The following is an 18,362-nucleotide window of genomic DNA, read 5'->3' as shown; positions in this document are numbered from 1 at the left end:
AAAAAAAATCTAATTCATTCATTTTATTTTAATTTTTTTTTTTAGATTTTAAAAAAATGTTAAGCAATCTCTACACCCAACGTGGGGCTCAAACTCAACCCTGAGACCAAGAGTCTCATGGTCTACTGACTGAGCCAGTCAGGTGCCCCTAATTCATTCATTTTAATAACTGTATTAGTGTACCATTTGGATTTGTACCATAATTCATTATCAGACCATACTGATGGATACAGGGTTGCATCCAATTTCCACTATTATGAACAATGTACATACATATTATTGTACATATATATTTGCACAGTTTGGGAGACTTCTAGGATGAGAAATGATGGATCAAAGGACATGAACATTTAGTTTTAAAAGATACTGCCAAGTCACCCTCTAAAAACTTGTGCCAGTTCATTGTCCCACCAACAGTTACTATGAATGCCCATTTCCTCACATCCTTACCAACTATGGGTGTTATCATTTAAAAAAATCTTTCTAGGGACGCCTGGGTGGCTCAGTCTGCCTTCAGCTCAGGTCCCGCATGGGGCTCCTTGCTCAGTGGGGAGCCTGCTTCTCCCTCTGCCTGCCGCTCCCTCTGCTTGGGCACTCTCTCTCTCTCAAATAAATAAAATCTTAAAAAAAAATCTTTCCAAGTTTAATGAGGCTGAATATCTTCTCATATCCTTATTATCCATCTATATTATTCTATGAATTATCTATTCATATCCTTTGCCTATTTGTTTTTTGTTTTTGTTTTTTTTTTAAGTTCTGTTTGGCTCCTTTTTTAAAATTTATTTTTTTATTTTTTTAAAGATTTTATTTATTTATTTGACAGAGACACAGCGAGAGAGGGAACACAAGTGGAGGTAGTGGGAGAGAGAGAAGCAGGCTTTCCGCCGAGCAGGGAGCCCGATTCGGGGCTCCATCCCAGGACCCTGGGATCATGACCTGAGCCGAAGGCAGACGCTTAACGACTGAGCCACCCAGCGCCCTTTGTTTGCCTATTTGTTACTATAGTGTACTTTTGGTCAGTGAATTCTTATTGGGCAATAATGATTGGCTTGATAAAAAAAATGAGGAAGTCTTTGTACCAAATTGCTAACAGTATTTATTCACCTCCAGGGAGTGAGATATAGAAAATAAGGGGGATATCTTCATTTTTATTTTATATCATCCTGTATTATTTTACAATCTATTTGCATTACTTTTGTAATTAAAAAAAATAATACAGAGGACAACAATTACAACAACAAATAAATCTTTGGCCTGGATTCTCGATGGCTGGAAATTCATGTTGGGCACAAGTTTTTATTGATTGCAAGTTATTTTTTGGTTTATATGCAAAAAAAAAACCCCATTTATTGAATGCCTCCTAGTGAGCTGGCATTGCCCTAGGCACTTTCATAGATCTTTCATCCTCATCCTCACAACAGCCCTGTGAGGTAGGAATTGGTCCCATTTTACAGAGTTCTTAGTAGGCAGGAGATCATTGCTTGATATACTTCTATTTGCCACATGCTTTCATGGGCTAGAGGTTCTTATTGGCTGGTGATTCATTGGTCAAGAGCTATCATTGGCCAAGAGTTCCTATAGGTTGTTCTAAGACTCAAATAATCCAAATGCTAGAAATTTTCCCCCATAGGAGTGACAGGGTAGGTGGGATAAAAATGGAGGAAGGAGAGTCCATAGGCCCTCCCTCCAAGCACCATTGAGCACCACTGAGTTTGGTTTGGTCACCCATTCAAGGTGGAGGATGGGGGGTTGGGATGGGACAGTGGGAGAGGAGAGAAAGTGGTTATAAGTCTTCTCGCTTCTTCAGGATGAGCTTCCTCACGAGTGCTGTGATCTGGGGCCTGATCTCTTCCACCGACACAGTTGGGTCCCAAGCCCCTACTACCTTTCCATCTGGGGCCACTAGGTACTTCCAGAAGTTCCAGGTGGGCTCCTTCCCAGAAGTCTCTAGAGAAAAAGGAAGAAGGACAGCAAAGTGTGCTTCCCTGTGTCCCCTCTCCTGGAATTCCACTACCAGTGTCCATCCTTCCCTTGAAGCAGTGTTCTATTAATTAGAATTAACTAAAGAACTTTAAAAAAAATCCTGATGCCCATGGGGCACCTGGGTGGCTCAGTCAGTTAAGCGTCTGCCTTCAGCTCAGGTCATGATCTCGGGGTCCTGGGATCAAGCCCCAAATTGGGCTCCCTGCACAGCGGGGAGTCTGCTTCTCCCTCTCTCTCTCTGCCCCTCCCCCCGCCTGTGCACGCACTCTTTCTCACTCTGTCTCTTTCAAATAAATAAATAAAATCTTTAAAACAAAATAAAATAAAATCCTGATGCCCAGTCCACCCCCCAGTCTACTTAAATCAGAATCTCTGGTGTTAAGATTCAGGCATCAGTATTATTTAAAAGCTCTCCTGGAGATGCCACTATGGCCCCAAGGTTGAGAACTACTACTGTAGGATTCTGTGAAATGCTTGATAAAGCAGTATCAGGTCCTCCTTTCTTAATGATCTCAAACTACTGAATAGTCTACACCCTATTCTCAAATGCAATCTTAATGGTTTCCAAATGTTAGTCTGTGGACTGGTTGCATCTGAATCATGGTGGTGGTGGTGGTATGGTGGGGGTGGTTAAAATAAACAGATTCTTGGGCTCTGATTCAGTAGGTCTCAGTCTAAACCACTTTTAAGAGCTCCCCAGTTGCTTCTAAAACAGTGTTAGGTTTGATCTATAACTATGGGAACTGGAAAGGTACTAATAAAAACAAACGGGGGAAAAAAAGCAAATATTAGGATTGACCCATAGAGCAAAATTCAAGTCTGCCTCAGTAAGGGATCTTTTGTTTGCTACACTGTTGTTTTTCATTTACTCCTCCAGGTGAATGCAGGGGTGGTGCTGAGGGATATGAAGGCAGTCAGAAGCATAGAATAGAAGGCAAAAATGGAGCCCCCAACGGAAGAGAAAGGCCCAAGGGAGGAAAGAGGGCCATAATAACAAGCTTGGCCCATGACCCCATCTTGTGGTTCTGAGGCTCCTGGGGGTGCAGAAGGGATCTATTTCTGAAATATTAATATCTGGTATTTTTGGCTCCGAAGGTTTCCCTTCCATGGTCTACAAACTTGGCCCCTAACTTAGGACAGGAGATACCTGTCAGCCATCTTGGTCAGCCTTCTCCAGGCATGTGGCATCCCCCATCTGTGCCTTGATTTCCCTGTCCTAAGTCCATAAGCTCAACTAATTCACATTGACTAAATCGGAGGGCCCAGTCTCCTTTTAAGAACCCCTGCGTATGAAAACAGGATCCCAGAGAAGTCTGCAAGAGTAACTCTGAGGGAGAACCTCAAGGCAGTGGGACAGGGTGGGGGTTAGTAATATTCTCGGGCAGGAATACATCTCAGCTCATCCTCAAAGATTAGTGCTAGAACAGACCATGAACCTACATGCAGGGGTCTGGAAGGGGCCCCAGGTCACCCAGCCAGCCAGTGGCTTCTGCATGCCCCAGGGAGCCATGACCTCAGCCAGCTACGGGAAGATGAGGGAAAGGATCAGGACTCACGGATCAGGTACTTGAAGGCAGGGTGGGCACCAGTGCCTGTGACTGCGACCTTGCTAAACATGGGGAAAGAAACACTGTAGGTGCGGCGGGCGAAGCTCTCGATCTCCTTGTTGGTATCGGGCTCCTGCTGGCCGAACTGGTTGCAGGGGAAGGCAAGCACATTGAAGTGGTGGGGCCCCAGGTCCCGCTGCAGCTGCTGCAAGGCTCGGTAGTGCTGGTCCGTGAAGCCACACTCGCTAGCCACGTTCACCACCAGGGACACCTGGGTGGCAAAAACAAAACCCAGACACATACACAACCCAGTGACGAGTCATGCACTTGTACATGACCTGACCTGCCCACACAGTGACCCCCCCCCAACAATTAATGCCTTCTCACGTATACAAGGGCACAATGTATACATACATAAGCGTGCAACCCTCTCACAGATACATGAACACATGCATGCAGGCACAAATGAAATCAAACATGCAGGGGCTTACAGATATGTGTGCATACACATACATGAACATTAATGAGAATAAGAATACAATATCCATAAATGGGGATGCATATGCCCCAAGATACAAAACACATCAGCGCACATCACACATGCCCACAAACACAACACATACACAGAGAGGTGCACACGCTGGTGAGCTCACATCACGAGGTAATGTAGGGGAGGAGAAAGGCAGATTGGGTTCAATTTCTGGCTCAGTCAACTGGCACTCATCACTTTACATGGTCTCCCTTGTAATAAACCCACTGTGAACCCACTGAAGGCAGGAGCTATGTCTGCTTCACGCCTGGGCTTGACATATGGAAAAGAAAGCAGAAAGTGTGTGCTGAATGAGTAAGTTAATGTGCACACATACATAGTCACCTGCATGGGTACATAGACAGACATGGGTTTTCTTCATAAAAGGACCCCATGGCAATCCATCCCATTTTGCCCCTCTCCCTCCAGCACACAAATATCACTTTCTTGAGTCACTAGACTAATCCTTAAATTTATTATCACCTTATAATAAATGCATTTATTTATAGCCTTTAGGTGATAAATACAAAGCTGGCTGATGGAACTCAATTATAATACTGCAATTAGAACTTTGGCACCAAGGCTGTTTTTAGCTTCTAGTTATACATTGTTAAAGAATTCTTAAATCTTACCCTGTGTCTGGGCAGCCCAGCCCCATCCCTTTGGCCACTTTTTTGGAAGAGCAGGGATTATACTAGCTGGCTCAGTAAAGAGGGCCACTCCCAGAGGCAGCCTGGTACTGGACATGCACAGGCACAAACTGCTCAGGCTACACAGGGTTTCTCAACCTCAGCACTATGGACATTCTGGGCCAGATAATTCTTTATTGTGCAGGGGCTATCCTATTCATTGTAGGAAGTTTAGCATCATCCCTGGCCTCTACCCACTGGATGTCTAGTTTTGACAGTCAAAAATGTCTCCAAACATTGCTGTATGTCTCCTAGAGTAGTTGAGAACTACTTGGCTAGATGATGAGAACCGTTGAGTTATAACTCCCCTACCCTGCCTTCACCAGATAAGGAAGGACCCATCCTATGGGGCCACAGGCCATTAGGACAACCTCCCTCATTTGTGTCAGCATGTCATATTCTGCCTGTGGTGGTAAGAAACTAGGACCCTTAACTCCCTTCCCTAGTTAGCGGTCTTCCTCTTCTCTGCTGGATCCCTGGGCCATGAGAACATTAAAGGTTGCTTATTTTTAACCTACATCTTATGCGTCTGCCCACTCTTTTGGAAGGAGGGAAATTCTGCTTCAAGTTCCATACCTGAAACCAAAAAGTTTATCCTTAAAGTGACCAAAACAAGGATAGACAGACACACCCAAATACACATAGTTAACTTACATATATGTATATCCAAACATAGATATAGACTCAGGTGTGTGCATAGAAGTAAACAAATCATTTGCACACACGATACACTCAGGCCCACATGTACATAAGCTCACACCCTAGACAAGCACATTCGCAGGTGGTCACCTATTCATCCATACTCAACACTGGTCTAAATGACAGCCTTCCCATATAGCCTGAGGGCACAAACCATACAATCTTGCTCATGGCTTTGTCTCCAGGGTTGGACCCAGTGCCACGCAGGTAACTGGGAGCCAGTAAACCTTTTTCAATTTTTTAAAAAGACTGTGGTAAAATACACATAATGAGCCAGTAATTATTTACAAGTGAATGAGTGACTCTACTGTCTAAATGGTAGATCCAGCTTGGGTTAACTCACAGAATCCTTTACAGCTTCCCTGGACTGACTATTCCTAGTTTCCATTTAAACCTGGCAGTTAAGGGCTTGGGCTTTGGAGCTGGACTGCCTGGGTTCAAATTCTGACTCTATCTCTTAGTAGGTATATGACTTTGTTCTTTTGTTTGTTTCAATTTCTTTCGGATTGATTTCTTGGCTTCTCACTCCCATGCTTTCAAGGATTTACCAATGACCTAGAGTATTAAAACACTTAGAATTCTGGGATCACTTCTCTGGGTCATTTTTCTCCAGAATTTCTCTTCCTCACATTCTGAGTGCCTCATTACTTCTGAAAATAAATAGACTTTGTTTTATTTATGTCTTAGCACTTAGTACCACTGTACAAGGAATTACCTTCTTCATTTCTCTGTTCCTGTTTATTGTCTCTCTCTTTTCCATTTCATAAGCTCTATTAAAGTGGAAACTTGTCTGTTTTGTTCACCACTGTATCCCAAGGACTGGCCTAGTACTTAGCATACAGTAGGTGCTCAATAATAATGAATGAATGAATAGCAGAGCGGGTTAAGTGCTAATCTGGGACTCTCTGTCAAGCTGCACTAGAAGGAAGGAGAGACCTGACTGGGAATGGGCCCTACTCTTACAGGTTCTTTGTCCTCAGTCCTGAATGAGTTTCCTGCTGGGGCCCACCAAACACAGGTACAGAGCACGTTACCAAGTGCTTCTGATGTAGGAAAATGTTGAGGTTCGGAGCTGACAGCCAAGAAAGAATTCTTGAGATGTCTTTGGTGCAAAAAGGTGCTTTTTTCAAGCACGAGGACAGAACCAATGGGCAGAAAGAGCTGCTCTGGGGTCATGAGGAGTGGCTGATTATATACTTTCAAGTTGAGAGGGGGTTAGGGATAGCACAAGCCTCCAAGGTAATTTGGAAACAAGGTTTCCAGGATCCTGAGGGAGCTAGCTGTTGTTGGGAAAAGTTCATTTATTACTGTTTAGTAAAAATTCAGTCATGAGACCCTTCAGATGTGTATCAGTGGGTCATTGGCTTGGAGGATGATTGCTAACATCTATCTTGGAGGGTAGAGATACAGGAAGTTTCCAAAGAAATTTTTATATGTTAAAGTAGATTCACAGGATCCTGGGGGGTCAGGCTAAGATTGCCTTTTGTCCTTAGCAAAGTGTCAGCGAGGCAGCTGAATTCCTAGAAGAAGGTCACTCTACCTGTTTCAAGACTTGTCGATGGGCTGTAGGCAGTAAGGAAATTTAATTTTTTCTTTTGCCTTTGTTTCCCACAACACTTCCACACTGTCATCTCATTTGAAATTCACAACACCTTGGGGGACAATCAGGACAAGGAATATTACCCCCAGGACTCCCAGCGTAACTGGGCATTTTAAGGTTTAGAAAGTGCTTTCTTCACTAAAGACTTCCTCCCAGGAGAAGAATGCTGATAGCCATTTTTGTGTGGTCCTTCCAAATCTGGATGCTGTACCTATGTGTCCATTACCAACTCCTCACCTTTCCCACACCAAGGCCCTACCTAGGTTCATCTTTTCTTCTTCTTTTTGTCTCAGGTCCATCTTGAGAAATGGACTTTGAGCGCTCTTCATTACACACAGTGCAGTATCTAGGCCTCTGAATATAGTGTTCGAGGCCCCTCGGGCGGTACCTACTCACTTCAGCCTCATCTTCTACCACTAAGCCTCATGCTTTATACTCCTGCAAGCAGAATGCTTGAAGCCCACACATCCCTCCTCCATCCTTCCTGCTGTTTGCTTCTGAGCCTTGGTATGAACAGTTCTTTGCCTGGAATGCTCTTCTTGGTCTTGCCAAAACTCACTCTTGTTTCAAAGACTCACCCAGGCACATTTTCTCTCTGAGTCCTCTCTCAGCTGAGATTCCCTCTTGATAAGGAGACAGCGGGTGCCTGGGTGGCTCAGTTGGTTAAGTGACTGCCTTCGGCTCAGGTCATGATCCTGGAGTCCCTGGATTGAGTCCCGCATCGGGCTCCCTGCTCGGCAGGGAGTCTGCTTCTCCCTCTGACCCTCCTCCCTCTCATGCTCTGTCTCTCATTCTCTCTCTCTCAAATAGATAAGGAGACAGCAGTTAGGCTGGGTGACTCTTGTAGCTCAGCCCCAGCTGCCATCTTAGGAGTTTGCCTAGAGAAGTCCACAGATGAATGGGTGATTCTCCTCCAAGCTCTGTGCTTTCTAGAGCTGTGTGACCCTATGCAAATACCTTCCTTTCCTCTAGTGTCCCGTCTAAAGGAAGATCTGTGTAAGGTCCCCGTGCATCTGAACTGATAACTACCCCCTGCACTGCACATTCATTTTCCCAATGCTCACATTGGACTCAATATCAGCAACAATCCCAGCTCCCGGACGCGGAAACTGGGGGTGGGAGAGACAAAGGCGGCAGGATGCTAGGGTTTCTTTCCGACCCGTGCATGACAAAGGCTGGGCCGAGGCGAGCAGCCTCTGGGAGAGGTCCGGACTCCAAAGCCCAAAGTCGCTGGGAGGGAAATCGGCGTCGGCTGGGAGAGTTTTGGGTTTCACTGCGCGCCGGGGCCCTGCCACGTCGTCGCGGGACAGACCCGGAGCAGGATCTGGGGGCGCTGCACCCCGTGGGGGAATGCCTGGGATGGTGGGAGCCAGGGCACGGCTGCGGAGCCCCCTCGGAGCCACACACGCACGGTCGCGGGCCGCGGGGCTCGAGCACCAGGCCTTGTCGGGGCGGCGCCAAGGCCCCGCGGGCGGACACTCACCGATCCGCGGTACTTCTCCAGTGACACCAACTTGCCCCGGATGTTGACCGCCTTGAAGTCGTAGAAGTCCTGTTCCCGCTGAGCGCAGACCGCGGCCGACAGGAGCAGCCACGCCGCCACCACTGCAGCCACCATGACTGGCTCCCGAGCTGGCGGCGCTGCGAGGGCAAAATCGAGGCGGGGGGACCCAGCGTGGGGGGTGGGCGGAGGCGGCTCCGGCGCCGGGCGGCTGGGGACGCTGGACGCGCCCCCTCGCTTTCTGCCCCGCTGGCGCTGGAGCACCCGGCTCTGGACCTCAGTCTCCCCGCCTGCACCGCGGGAGCGTCCGACTGCGCGCCGGTTCTCCGACCCCAGAGTCATGGTTTGGGGATTCTGACCACTGAGACCATTCTGAGCAGTTGCGGTGAGGCTCCGTCTCGTTGCAGGATGCGGCGACTTGGTAGGGAAAGGAAGGTGAAAAACTGGATCTGAGAGCTCGACTTTTAATGAGCTCAGTGGCCTTAAGCTGGTCACGCCACTTCTCTGGGCTTCAGCTTCTTCATCTGTTCAGTGGAGCTAGCTAGCCTCCCTTCCTGACGCACCCGGACAATATAGAATGGGAGTAATAGAAAAATGGAGGTGAAATTGACGGGAGAAAAAGAAACAAAGGCCAGACTTTGCTGCTGCTGGGGGTCTGCAGGCAGAATCCCTGACGCTTACGGATTGTAACACTCCCTACAGCTCTCTCAAGGACTTCCTTTATTGCTTTACCTTATAGCTTTGCTCTTATTAGTATCACTTTCCCCGATAGCTATAAACACTCCCCAAGATATATTTGCAATTACCTCCTGAGCATATGGCCCACTGATAGACATCTGAAGGGTCTCATGACTGATGTTTTACTAGGCAGTAGTAAATAAACTTATCTTAGCAGCAGCTAGCCCCCTCAAGGTCCTGAAAGCTTTACTTCCAAATTCCTTAGAGACTGTCGCCATCCCTAACCCCCACTAACTAAAAAGGGTATCATCAGTCACTCCTCACAACCCCAGTGCAGCTCTTTCTGTCCACGGGTCCTGTCCCCGTGCCTTAATAAAACCACCTTTTTGCACCGAAAATGTCTCAAGAATTCTTTCTTGACTGTTTGCTCCTGGTCCATATCACTTCAAAATGCTTTGTCAGCGGAATGGTGCCTACAAACTTTAGGTGAATGAATATATGTTCCCTGAAAGAGATGGCATGGAGAAAGGGAAGAGAAGACAGAGGGCCTGTTGCAGGTTGGGTTTTGGGGAAGCAGATTCTGAAATGGAGGTTACCGTGAAGGAATTTATGAGGGCGCACCCTTGGAATCAACACCTGTGGAAGGGAGGGAGGGAACAGGAGTGGGCCCAAGTCCGGAGCTCCTTGCAGGCCCAAGGACAGTCTTGGCTGACCCCATGCAGACTCTGGAGCTAGAATGGCCCATCAGAGTAAGCCCCAGATAAGCTAAAATGGCCAGGCCAGGGCTTTATATCCCTGCTTCACCAGTCGCTGGATGGGGGCCATCTGGGAAGGGGTGTGACAGGGGCCAAGGTGACTCTGTCCCTGGAGGGGCCGATAGTCAAAGGCTTTCCACTGACAGCCCTCCCAGCAGTTGGTGTCTCAGCTGTTAACTGATGGGGAATCTGAGCGGCACATCACAGTGTCTCCCATACTCAGAAAACCCTGACTGAGCCCCACAAAGTGCCCAGCATGGTGCTGGGTGCTGATGCTGTACTAGTTCTTCAGGAGCTCACAGGCTGCTGTGAGAGTGTAGCCGGGGCACAGGGGTGCAAGAGCACCTGGCTCCAGGGGCCCCAAACAGACCAAGTTGGGCCACTTGTTACTGACAAAATCCAAAGGCAAAGAGATGAGTGGTGGTGCACGCATCTGGAGTTTATTTCAGTAAGGCCAACACCGGGAAGACAGAGGACTGGAGTCTCGAAGACGGTCTCCAAAGTGCCAAAAGTACTTCCAGGTTTATATATGGAAAATGTGGGGCAAAAGTGGTTGGGTACATACAGGTAGGCAGTGGCAGTCAAACTGATCATTGTCTTGGAGTCAGTCATGGTCAGGGTCTTGCTGGCTCAGGGCAGTCCTGATTGCTTGAAGGGGTGGCTTGGGTCCCTTTGCCTGGAATGTCTTCCATCTGAGCCAAGAGACAAACTGGAAAAAAGAACCCAAGTGGAAAATTCGAGGTCAAAATGGAGGCAGCCGAAGTCCTCTTTCATGAGAAACCAGGTAAACTGGAGATTTGATGTAATGTGGTAAGGGCTAAGCACTCCTACAGCCACTCAACAAACACTTATTGAGCACCTGGTCTATGCCAGGTTCTGCTCTAGGTGCCTCTTAGGCAGTGATGAACAAGACAGCATGGTCCCTACCCAGGGGGAGACAGGGTATTAACTAATTCATAAATAGGTCTGTAATTACTACTGTGTTAAGTACCACCTAAACTAGCCTGGTGGGGGAAGGGGAGGTAGGCAAGGAGGGCTTCCCAGAGGAAAGAAAGTTTGAGCTGCACTCTGAAGAGTAAGTAGAAAGTAGCCAGTTGAAGCAAGAAAGCAAGTGCAAAGGTCCTGAGGGAGAGAGAAACACGGTGCACTGAGAAGCAAAGAAGGCTAGTCTGGCTGGAGCAGAGAGAGCAAAGGGTGAGAGAGGAAGGTACTGCGGCAGGTAAGGGTGAGGTCACATAGTACCAAGTAGGCCACAGTAAAGAGTATGGTCTTTAAGCCAAGAAATGAGGGTAATGGGTTATTGTTGTTATTTATGTATCTTTTTTTTTTTTTCCTTTTAGAAGGGGAGAGAGGAGGGGCAAAGGGAAAGAAAGAATCTTAAGCAGGATCCACACCCAGCATGGGTCTTGAATCATGACCCTGAGATCAGGACCTGAGCTGAAATCAAGAGTCAACGCTTAGCTGACTGAGCCACGCAGGTGCCCACTGTTGTTGTTATTTAAAGCAGGGGAGTCTAAGAATGTAGAAAGATCCCTCTGGATGTTCCAAAGAGAGTGGATAGAAACAGGAAAGAGCACATGTGTTCTAGGCACTGAGGTAAAGGAAACTCTGGGTTTTTAAGGCCTAGAGGCAGTTGCTAACTTAGTAGTCAGGAAAGTCTTCCTGGAGGTGGTAACACTAGAATCCTGTCTTCAAAGAGGAGTGGGAATTCTCCAGTTTGGGGAAGGAGAGGGCAAAATGTCAGCCTGAGAGAGCGGGGTCTGTGAAGGCACAGAGTCTTCACAAGAGTCTGCTTGGCTGTTGGGATGAGAAGGGTAGAGGGTAGGTGAGATTGATGTGGTCATCAGGGGCCAGATGGAGAAGGGTCTTAAGTGCCAAGCCAAGGAGCTTGGACTTCACTCTATGCTGTGACAAGCAAAGTTTTGAAAGGTGGGCACAAGATCACATAGTTAATGAAATGCAAATCCAGGCCTTCAAATTCAGAACATGGGCACTTTCTGAACTGCCAAGGTGGCCTCTCTCTTCAAGAGCAGACAACATTATCAAGGAGAGGAGGAAAAGGAGAAAAGGTGCTCCTGGCAAGAGCCAAGACAGAAATAAGGTGCTCCTGCCATTCCCACTCCCTCCCCCACCTCCACCGTGGGAGCCTCGGGCCTGTGATGCTTCTATGGTATTAAATGGCTCCCGCTTTGCTCTGCCCCATGAAGATGTTGATCTCCCTTCCTGCCATCTGTCCCTTTCACTCAGCCTGTCCCTGGATGTCCCAATAACCATGAGTTCTCAAATTCTGCTCCATACAACTTAGAGTTTTGCAAGCTTGGCCAAGCTATTTCCTGTTAAAATCCAGATAGGTAGGCATTTCTACTAAGCTGGAAAAAAAAAATAGTGATGATGATTCTTTTTTTTTTTTAAAGATTTATTTATTTGAGAGAGCGAGAATGAGAGAGAGAGTACATGAGAGGGGGGAGGGTCAGAGGGAGAAGCAGGCTCCTCGCTGAGCAGGGAGCCCGATGCGGGACTCGATCCCAGGACTCCGGGATCACGACCCGAGCCGAAGGCAGTCTCCTAACCAACTGAGCCACCCAGGCGCCCAGTGATGATGATTCTTACTTAAATTTCTCTTCTGGGGCCTGTCTTCCTTCCCTATTCATGTTTGGGAACCCAGGTCAGATATCACCCTCCTCTGGTACTACACTTAATCACTCTCTCTTCTCTAATGCCTTTGGAGCTAGTACATTTTCCTCTTGGTGGACTGGTGATAATATTGTGTAGTTGTCTGTTTCCATGGCTATCTTCCCCAGCAGCCATTGAGGCAGGCTGGACCATATAAGAATCATCATTGTCCCCCTGGCATACACTAGCTAATCAGTAAATATATTTATTTTTCTTAAACCTTCTCGTGACTTTTATTACTTGTCTATGCTAGAATCTGATATGAGATGCTATTGATTTTCGCTATCAGTGTATAGTTTGTCATTTTATTTTCAGTCCACTGTGAGTTTTTTGTGTTTCTGAAAGAGCACCGCTATTTCCAGGTGGTATATCTATATAAGTGGGAGACCCATGGGCACACACAAATGCACACACAGTTAGCTGAGTGCCTGAAAGGGTAAGGGACTCACTCCTGGATATCCTGTACTCCTCTTCCCAATAATAAGCTCAAAGAAGCTTTTTATGGGTATTTAGAATACTCATTAATGTTTTGTTCATTCCTCAAATTATTGATCACCTACTATCTACAAAACACATTTTTTTCCCCAAGATTGTATTTATTTATTTGACAGAGAGAGTGAGAGAGCACAAGCAGGGGGGCAGCAGAGGCAGAGGGAGAGGGAGAAGCAGATTCCCGACTGCGCAGGGAGCCCGACGCAGGGCTTGATTCCAGGACCCTGGGATCATTACCTGAGCTGAAGGCAGACGCTTAACTGACTGAACCACCCAGGCACCCCAACAAAACACATTTTAAGGGTTAGTAATATAGTAGTTAATAGGACAGACCAAAAAAAAAAAAAAAAAAGACAATAGTTCTTGAACTTACATTCTTGTAGGGGGAAAAAGAATAATAACTAAAATGTATAATATGAAGCATATAGTACATTAGATGGTGGTAACTAGGGAGAGGGATAGAGAATGTGGTGGTGAAGGGAGGGCGGGGGAGTGGGAGGGATTTTGCAGCTTTAATTCAAATGATCAGGAGGCCTCACTGAGAAAGTGGCATTTGAGCAAAGACCTGAAGAAAGAGAGCAATGGGGAGAATTAGTAGAAGAGCGACATTCCAAATAGAGGAAACAGCAAGTCCACAGGCCCTGTAGCAGGAGCATGCAGGTGTGTTTGGAGAACAGCAAAGAGGCTAGTGTGGCTGGAGTGGAGCGGATGAGGGTAAGAGTAGCCGGGGATGATGCTAGAGAGGTAATGGGATGGGAGCAGGCCGATACCGCAGGGCCTTACAAGCCATTGTAAAGACATTGGCTTGGAATCTGAGATGTTAAGCCATTAAAGAGTTTTAAGCAGGTGGGGCGCCTGGGTGGCTCAATCCATTGAGCATCCGACTCTTAATTTCGGCTCAGGTCATGATTTCAGAGTCGTGGTGATACAGTTTTAGAATGTTGGTGAGGTCCGGAGCCAATGGCCAAGAAAGAATTCTTGAGACATCTTTGGTGCAAAAAAGGTGGTTTTATTAAAGCCCCGGGACAGGACTCAGTGGGCAGAAATAGGTGCTGCCCTGGGGTTCTGAGGGGTGACTGATTATATACATAAGGAAAAGGGAGGTTTTCAGAAGAACTTTTGTGGCTCAGATGGTTAAGCCTCTACCTTCCGCTTGGGTCATAATCCCAGGATCCTGGGATTGAGCCACATCGGGCTCCCTGCTCAGCAGGAAGCCTGCTTTTCCCTCTCCCTCCTCTACTGTTCCCCCTGCTTGTGCTCTCTCCCTCTCTCTGTCAAATAAATAAATAAAATTAAAAAAAAAACAAACAAACTTTTGTATGCTAAAGAGGACCTACAAAATACTAGAGGCCTTGTCCTTGTCAAGTTAAGGTGGTTTTTCCCTCTAGTAAAGCATTAACATTAAGATAGTTGGGAATTTCCTTCTGGAAGTTAGGTTATTGGTAACAAGGCTTTTTTTCTTGTAAATCCCTAAGACGTTTGTAACTGAGGGAGACTCCTGGTTTACTGGACTGTGATCTCTATCAGTTAACCATTTGTTTTTCCTTCCCTTAGCTTTAGGGCAGCCAGGAGTGCCTGAGGAATGTCACGTATAGCCCCCCTGGGAGTGGGGGGATTGCGGAGTGTCAGCTTGTGTTTCGCCCTCAGCTTGCCTTCTGCTCCCTCATCAGTGGGACTGAGCCCAGCACGAAGCTCTGTGCTCGGCTTGGAGTCTGCTTGTCCCTCTCCCTCTGCTCCTCCCCCGCTCGTGCTTTCTCTCGTGCGCGTGTGCGGACACATGTGCGCAGGCGGTTTCTCACTCTCAAATAAATAAGTAAAGTCTTTAAAAAAAAATGAAAAAAGAAAAAAAAGAGTTTTAAGCAGGGGAATGGCATTTCTAATTCATATTTTAACAGAATCACTCTGACTGCAGCACTGAAGTAAGGAGACCAGTCAGGAGGCTTTTGCAATAATCCATGTGAAGGAAAACATAGGCTTAGACTAGAGTGATGGCAGTGGAGGTGGTGCAGAGTGGTCAGATTCTAAATATATTTTGAAAGTAGAGGCAAAAGGATTTCCTGATCATTCGATGTAGGGCATGAGAGAAAGAGAAGAGTCGTGGATGACTTTTTAAGGTTTTGCCCAGAGCAACTGGAAAAATTAAGTTTTGCCATTAATTGAAATGAAGATGCCTACAATGGCAACTGGTTTGGGATGGAAAATCAAGAGCTCAGTGCTGGAGTTGCTTATTAGTGGTATGCTGGTAAATGTTTAACCACTGGTTCTCCAAGGAAAAAAGGGGTGTGTGTGTGTGTGTGTATGCCTATATAAATTTATTATAAATGGACATATAGCACACAATTCACAAATAATAAAATTAGTAGTTCTCCATCTGTGGGAGATACATTCCAAGACCCATAGCAGATGTCTGAATCCAAGGGTAGTACTGAACCCTATATAAAACTGTTTTGGGGGACGCCTGGGTGGCTCAGTCGGTTAAGCAGCTGCCTTTGGCTCAGGTCATGATCCTGGGGTCCTGGGATCGAGCCCCACATCCGGCTCCCTGCTCAGCGGAGAGCCTGCTTCTCCCTCTCCCTCTGCCTGCCATTCTGCCTACTTGTGCTCTCTATCTCTCTGTCAAATAAAGAAAGAAAATCTTTTTAAAAAAAAACAAAACAATTATGTTTTGGTATGCCTGGGGGGGCTCAGTTGTTTAAGCATCTGAATCTTGATTTCGGCTCAGGTCATGATCTCAGTGTCGTGGGATTGAGCCATGTTAGACTCCGTGCTCAATGGGGAGTCAGCTTCTCTTCCTTTCCCTCTGCCCCCCTAAAGAAAACAAAACAAAACTGTTTTTTCCTATACACACATACCTGAGAGAGTTTAATTTATAAAATAGGCGCAGTAAGAGATTAACAAGTACAAATAATAAAATAGAACAATTATAACAATATAGTATAAAAGTTACGTGAATGTGGTCCTCTCAAAACATCTTGTACTGTATTTGTAGTCAGGGCGCAAGGGTACAAGAGCACCTGGCTCCAGGGGTCCCAAACAGACTGAGTTTGGCCACTTGTTGCTGACAAAATCCAAAGGCAGAGAGATGAATGGTGGTCAAACAAGAAAGGAGTTTATTTCAGAGAGGCCAACACCGGGAAGACAGCGGACTAGTGTGTCTCAAAGCCTGTCTCCAAAGTGTGGAAAATATTTATAGGTTTCTATAAGGAAAATGTGGGACGGTGTGGGTGGGTACATGCAGGTGCACAGTAAAGGTCAGGTTGATCATTATCTTGAGGTCAATCACCGGCAGGATCTTGCTGGCTCAGGGCAGTCCTCATTGCTTGAGGGGTAGTTTGGGCTCCCATCAGGGGATGCTTTGCCCGCAGGGTCTTTTGCCTGAGTTAAGAGATGAGTGGGAAAGAGGAACTTCATCAGTGTGAAAGCACAGACTAAGGTCACAAAGTTGACATCCTCTTTATATTCACCCTTCTTGTGATGATGTGAGATAATAAAATGCCTATATGATGAGAGGAAGTGGGGGGAATGACTAGGCATTTGTGATGTAGTGTTAGGCGACTATTGACCTCCTGATGGTACATCAGAAACAGGACTTTTCCCAGACTACAGTTGACCTGGATAAGTGATACTGCAGAAGGCAAAGCCTCAGGCAAGGGAGGACTTTATATAATTCTCCTTATCATAAATTCCATATGGCCAATTTATTCTCACAGAATGCCTTCATCAATTTTTGCCGAACTTGTTTGTTCGCTTGTTTATTTTTTTTTAATGAATTTTTAAAGTTATTTATTTAAGGAATCTCTGCATCCAACATGGGGCCCGGATTCACGACCCCAAGATCAAGAGTCTTGTGCTCTACGGACTGAGCCAGCCAGGCACCACGATTTTTGCCAAATTTGTATCTGTAGCCAACTAATGGTTGCAATTGCGGAACAATACTTGTTCCAAGGTTCAGCCATAAAAAAGAATGAAATTTTGCCATTTGCAACGGCATGTAATGAAAATGACCTCTTGGGGCGCCTGGGTGGCTCAGTCGTTAAGCGTCTGCCTTCGGCTCAGGTCATGATCTCAGGGTCCTGGGATCGAGCCCTACATCAGGCTTCCTGCTCAGCGGGAAACCTGCTTCTCCCTCTCCCACTCCCCCTGCTTGTGTTCCCTCTCTCGCTGTGTCTCTCTCTGTCCAATAAGTAAATAAAATCTTAAAAAAAAAAAAGAAAATGACCTCTTGAGTAGTATGCTAAGCAAAATAAGTCAGAGAAAGACTAATACCATATGATTTCACTCAAATATACAATTTAAAAAAAAAGGGACAACCCCAAAAGCAGACTCTCAACTATAGAGAACAAACAGATGGTCACCAGAGGGGAGATGAGTGGGCAAAGGGGTGAAATAGGGAAGGGGATTAAGAGCATACTTACAGTGATGAGCACTGAGGAACATATAGAATTGATGAATCACTATATTGTACACCTGAAACTGATATAACATTGTATGTTAACTATAGTAGAGTTAAATTAAAATTAAAAAAGTATAGTTCTAAGGTGAATATTGGTTGATATTTGCTTACATTAATAGTAGGATGAAAGTAGGTGCGCCTGGGTGGCTCAGTTGATTGGGCGTCCTACTCTTGGCTTTGGCTCAGGTCATGGTCTTGGGGCCATGGGATGAAGCCCTGTGTCAGGCTCCTTACTTGGCACTGAGTATTCTTGGGATTTTCTCCCTCTCTCTCCGCCCCTCTTACCACTTGCTCTCTCTCTTTCTCTCTCTTTCAAATAAATAAATAGAAAAAAATAAAATCTTTAAAATAGTAAGATGAAAGCGAAACGACAAAGACTTATGTTGGAACTTCACTAGTCAATAACACAAATTACTGCTTTGTTGACTCAGATAGTTGTTTTCCAACCCTGGAAGAATAGTTCCTCAAATTTTTTTTATGTTACTTACAGTGTGATAGCTACAGACACAATGCAATCTAAATTTAATCTGCATTATTAATATTTTTTACATCACTTTCTTAGGTATAGGCAATCAACAAAGTAACAAGTCAAACTCTGATTGGTAGCATTTGCCAATTTCTGCAGCGTAATGCTCTTACCATGGCTTGTTTCAGAGCTACCAACATGGTGTCACTGAATGTGGAGTTAAGAAGAGATGTGAGAATAGCACACCATTAAATAGTATTTCTATAATACAGAGAGAATAGATGTAAATAACACCAA

The 18,362-nt window shown here is 45.9% G+C and overlaps 1 protein-coding gene across 1 annotated transcript; it reads right to left on the bottom strand.

Moving 5' to 3' along the window:
* Positions 1–1,091: 1,091 nt before the first annotated feature.
* GPX7 (glutathione peroxidase 7) lies at positions 1,092–8,699 on the bottom strand. Its single transcript, XM_021684318.2, has 3 exons — positions 8,531–8,699; positions 3,540–3,801; positions 1,092–1,947 (listed from the first exon to the last, which is right to left on the bottom strand). The coding sequence occupies exons 1-3, from the start codon at positions 8,663–8,665 to the stop codon at positions 1,784–1,786; spliced, it is 561 nt and encodes a 186-aa protein (XP_021539993.1). The 5' UTR covers positions 8,666–8,699; the 3' UTR covers positions 1,092–1,783.
* Positions 8,700–18,362: the final 9,663 nt, after the last annotated feature.

Source organism: Neomonachus schauinslandi, chromosome 4 (genome assembly GCF_002201575.2).
Source record: "Neomonachus schauinslandi chromosome 4, ASM220157v2, whole genome shotgun sequence".
NCBI classification, from domain to species: domain Eukaryota; kingdom Metazoa; phylum Chordata; class Mammalia; order Carnivora; family Phocidae; genus Neomonachus; species Neomonachus schauinslandi.
The sequence above is the reverse complement of the archived record's forward strand: the minus strand, read 5'-3'. Positions and strand labels throughout refer to the sequence as shown.

Bases quoted from the DNA above. Each gene is read 5' to 3' on its own strand.
- GPX7 (XM_021684318.2), bottom strand. From the start codon at position 8,665: ATGGTGGCTGCAGTGGTGGCGGCGTGGCTGCTCCTGTCGGCCGCGGTC. The intron at 3,802-8,530 runs GTGAGTGTCCGC...TTTGCCACCCAG, and splicing joins TGGAGAAGTACCGCGGATCG to GTGTCCCTGGTGGTGAACGT. The intron at 1,948-3,539 runs GTGAGTCCTGAT...CTTTTTCTCTAG, and splicing joins TGCCTTCAAGTACCTGATCC to AGACTTCTGGGAAGGAGCCC.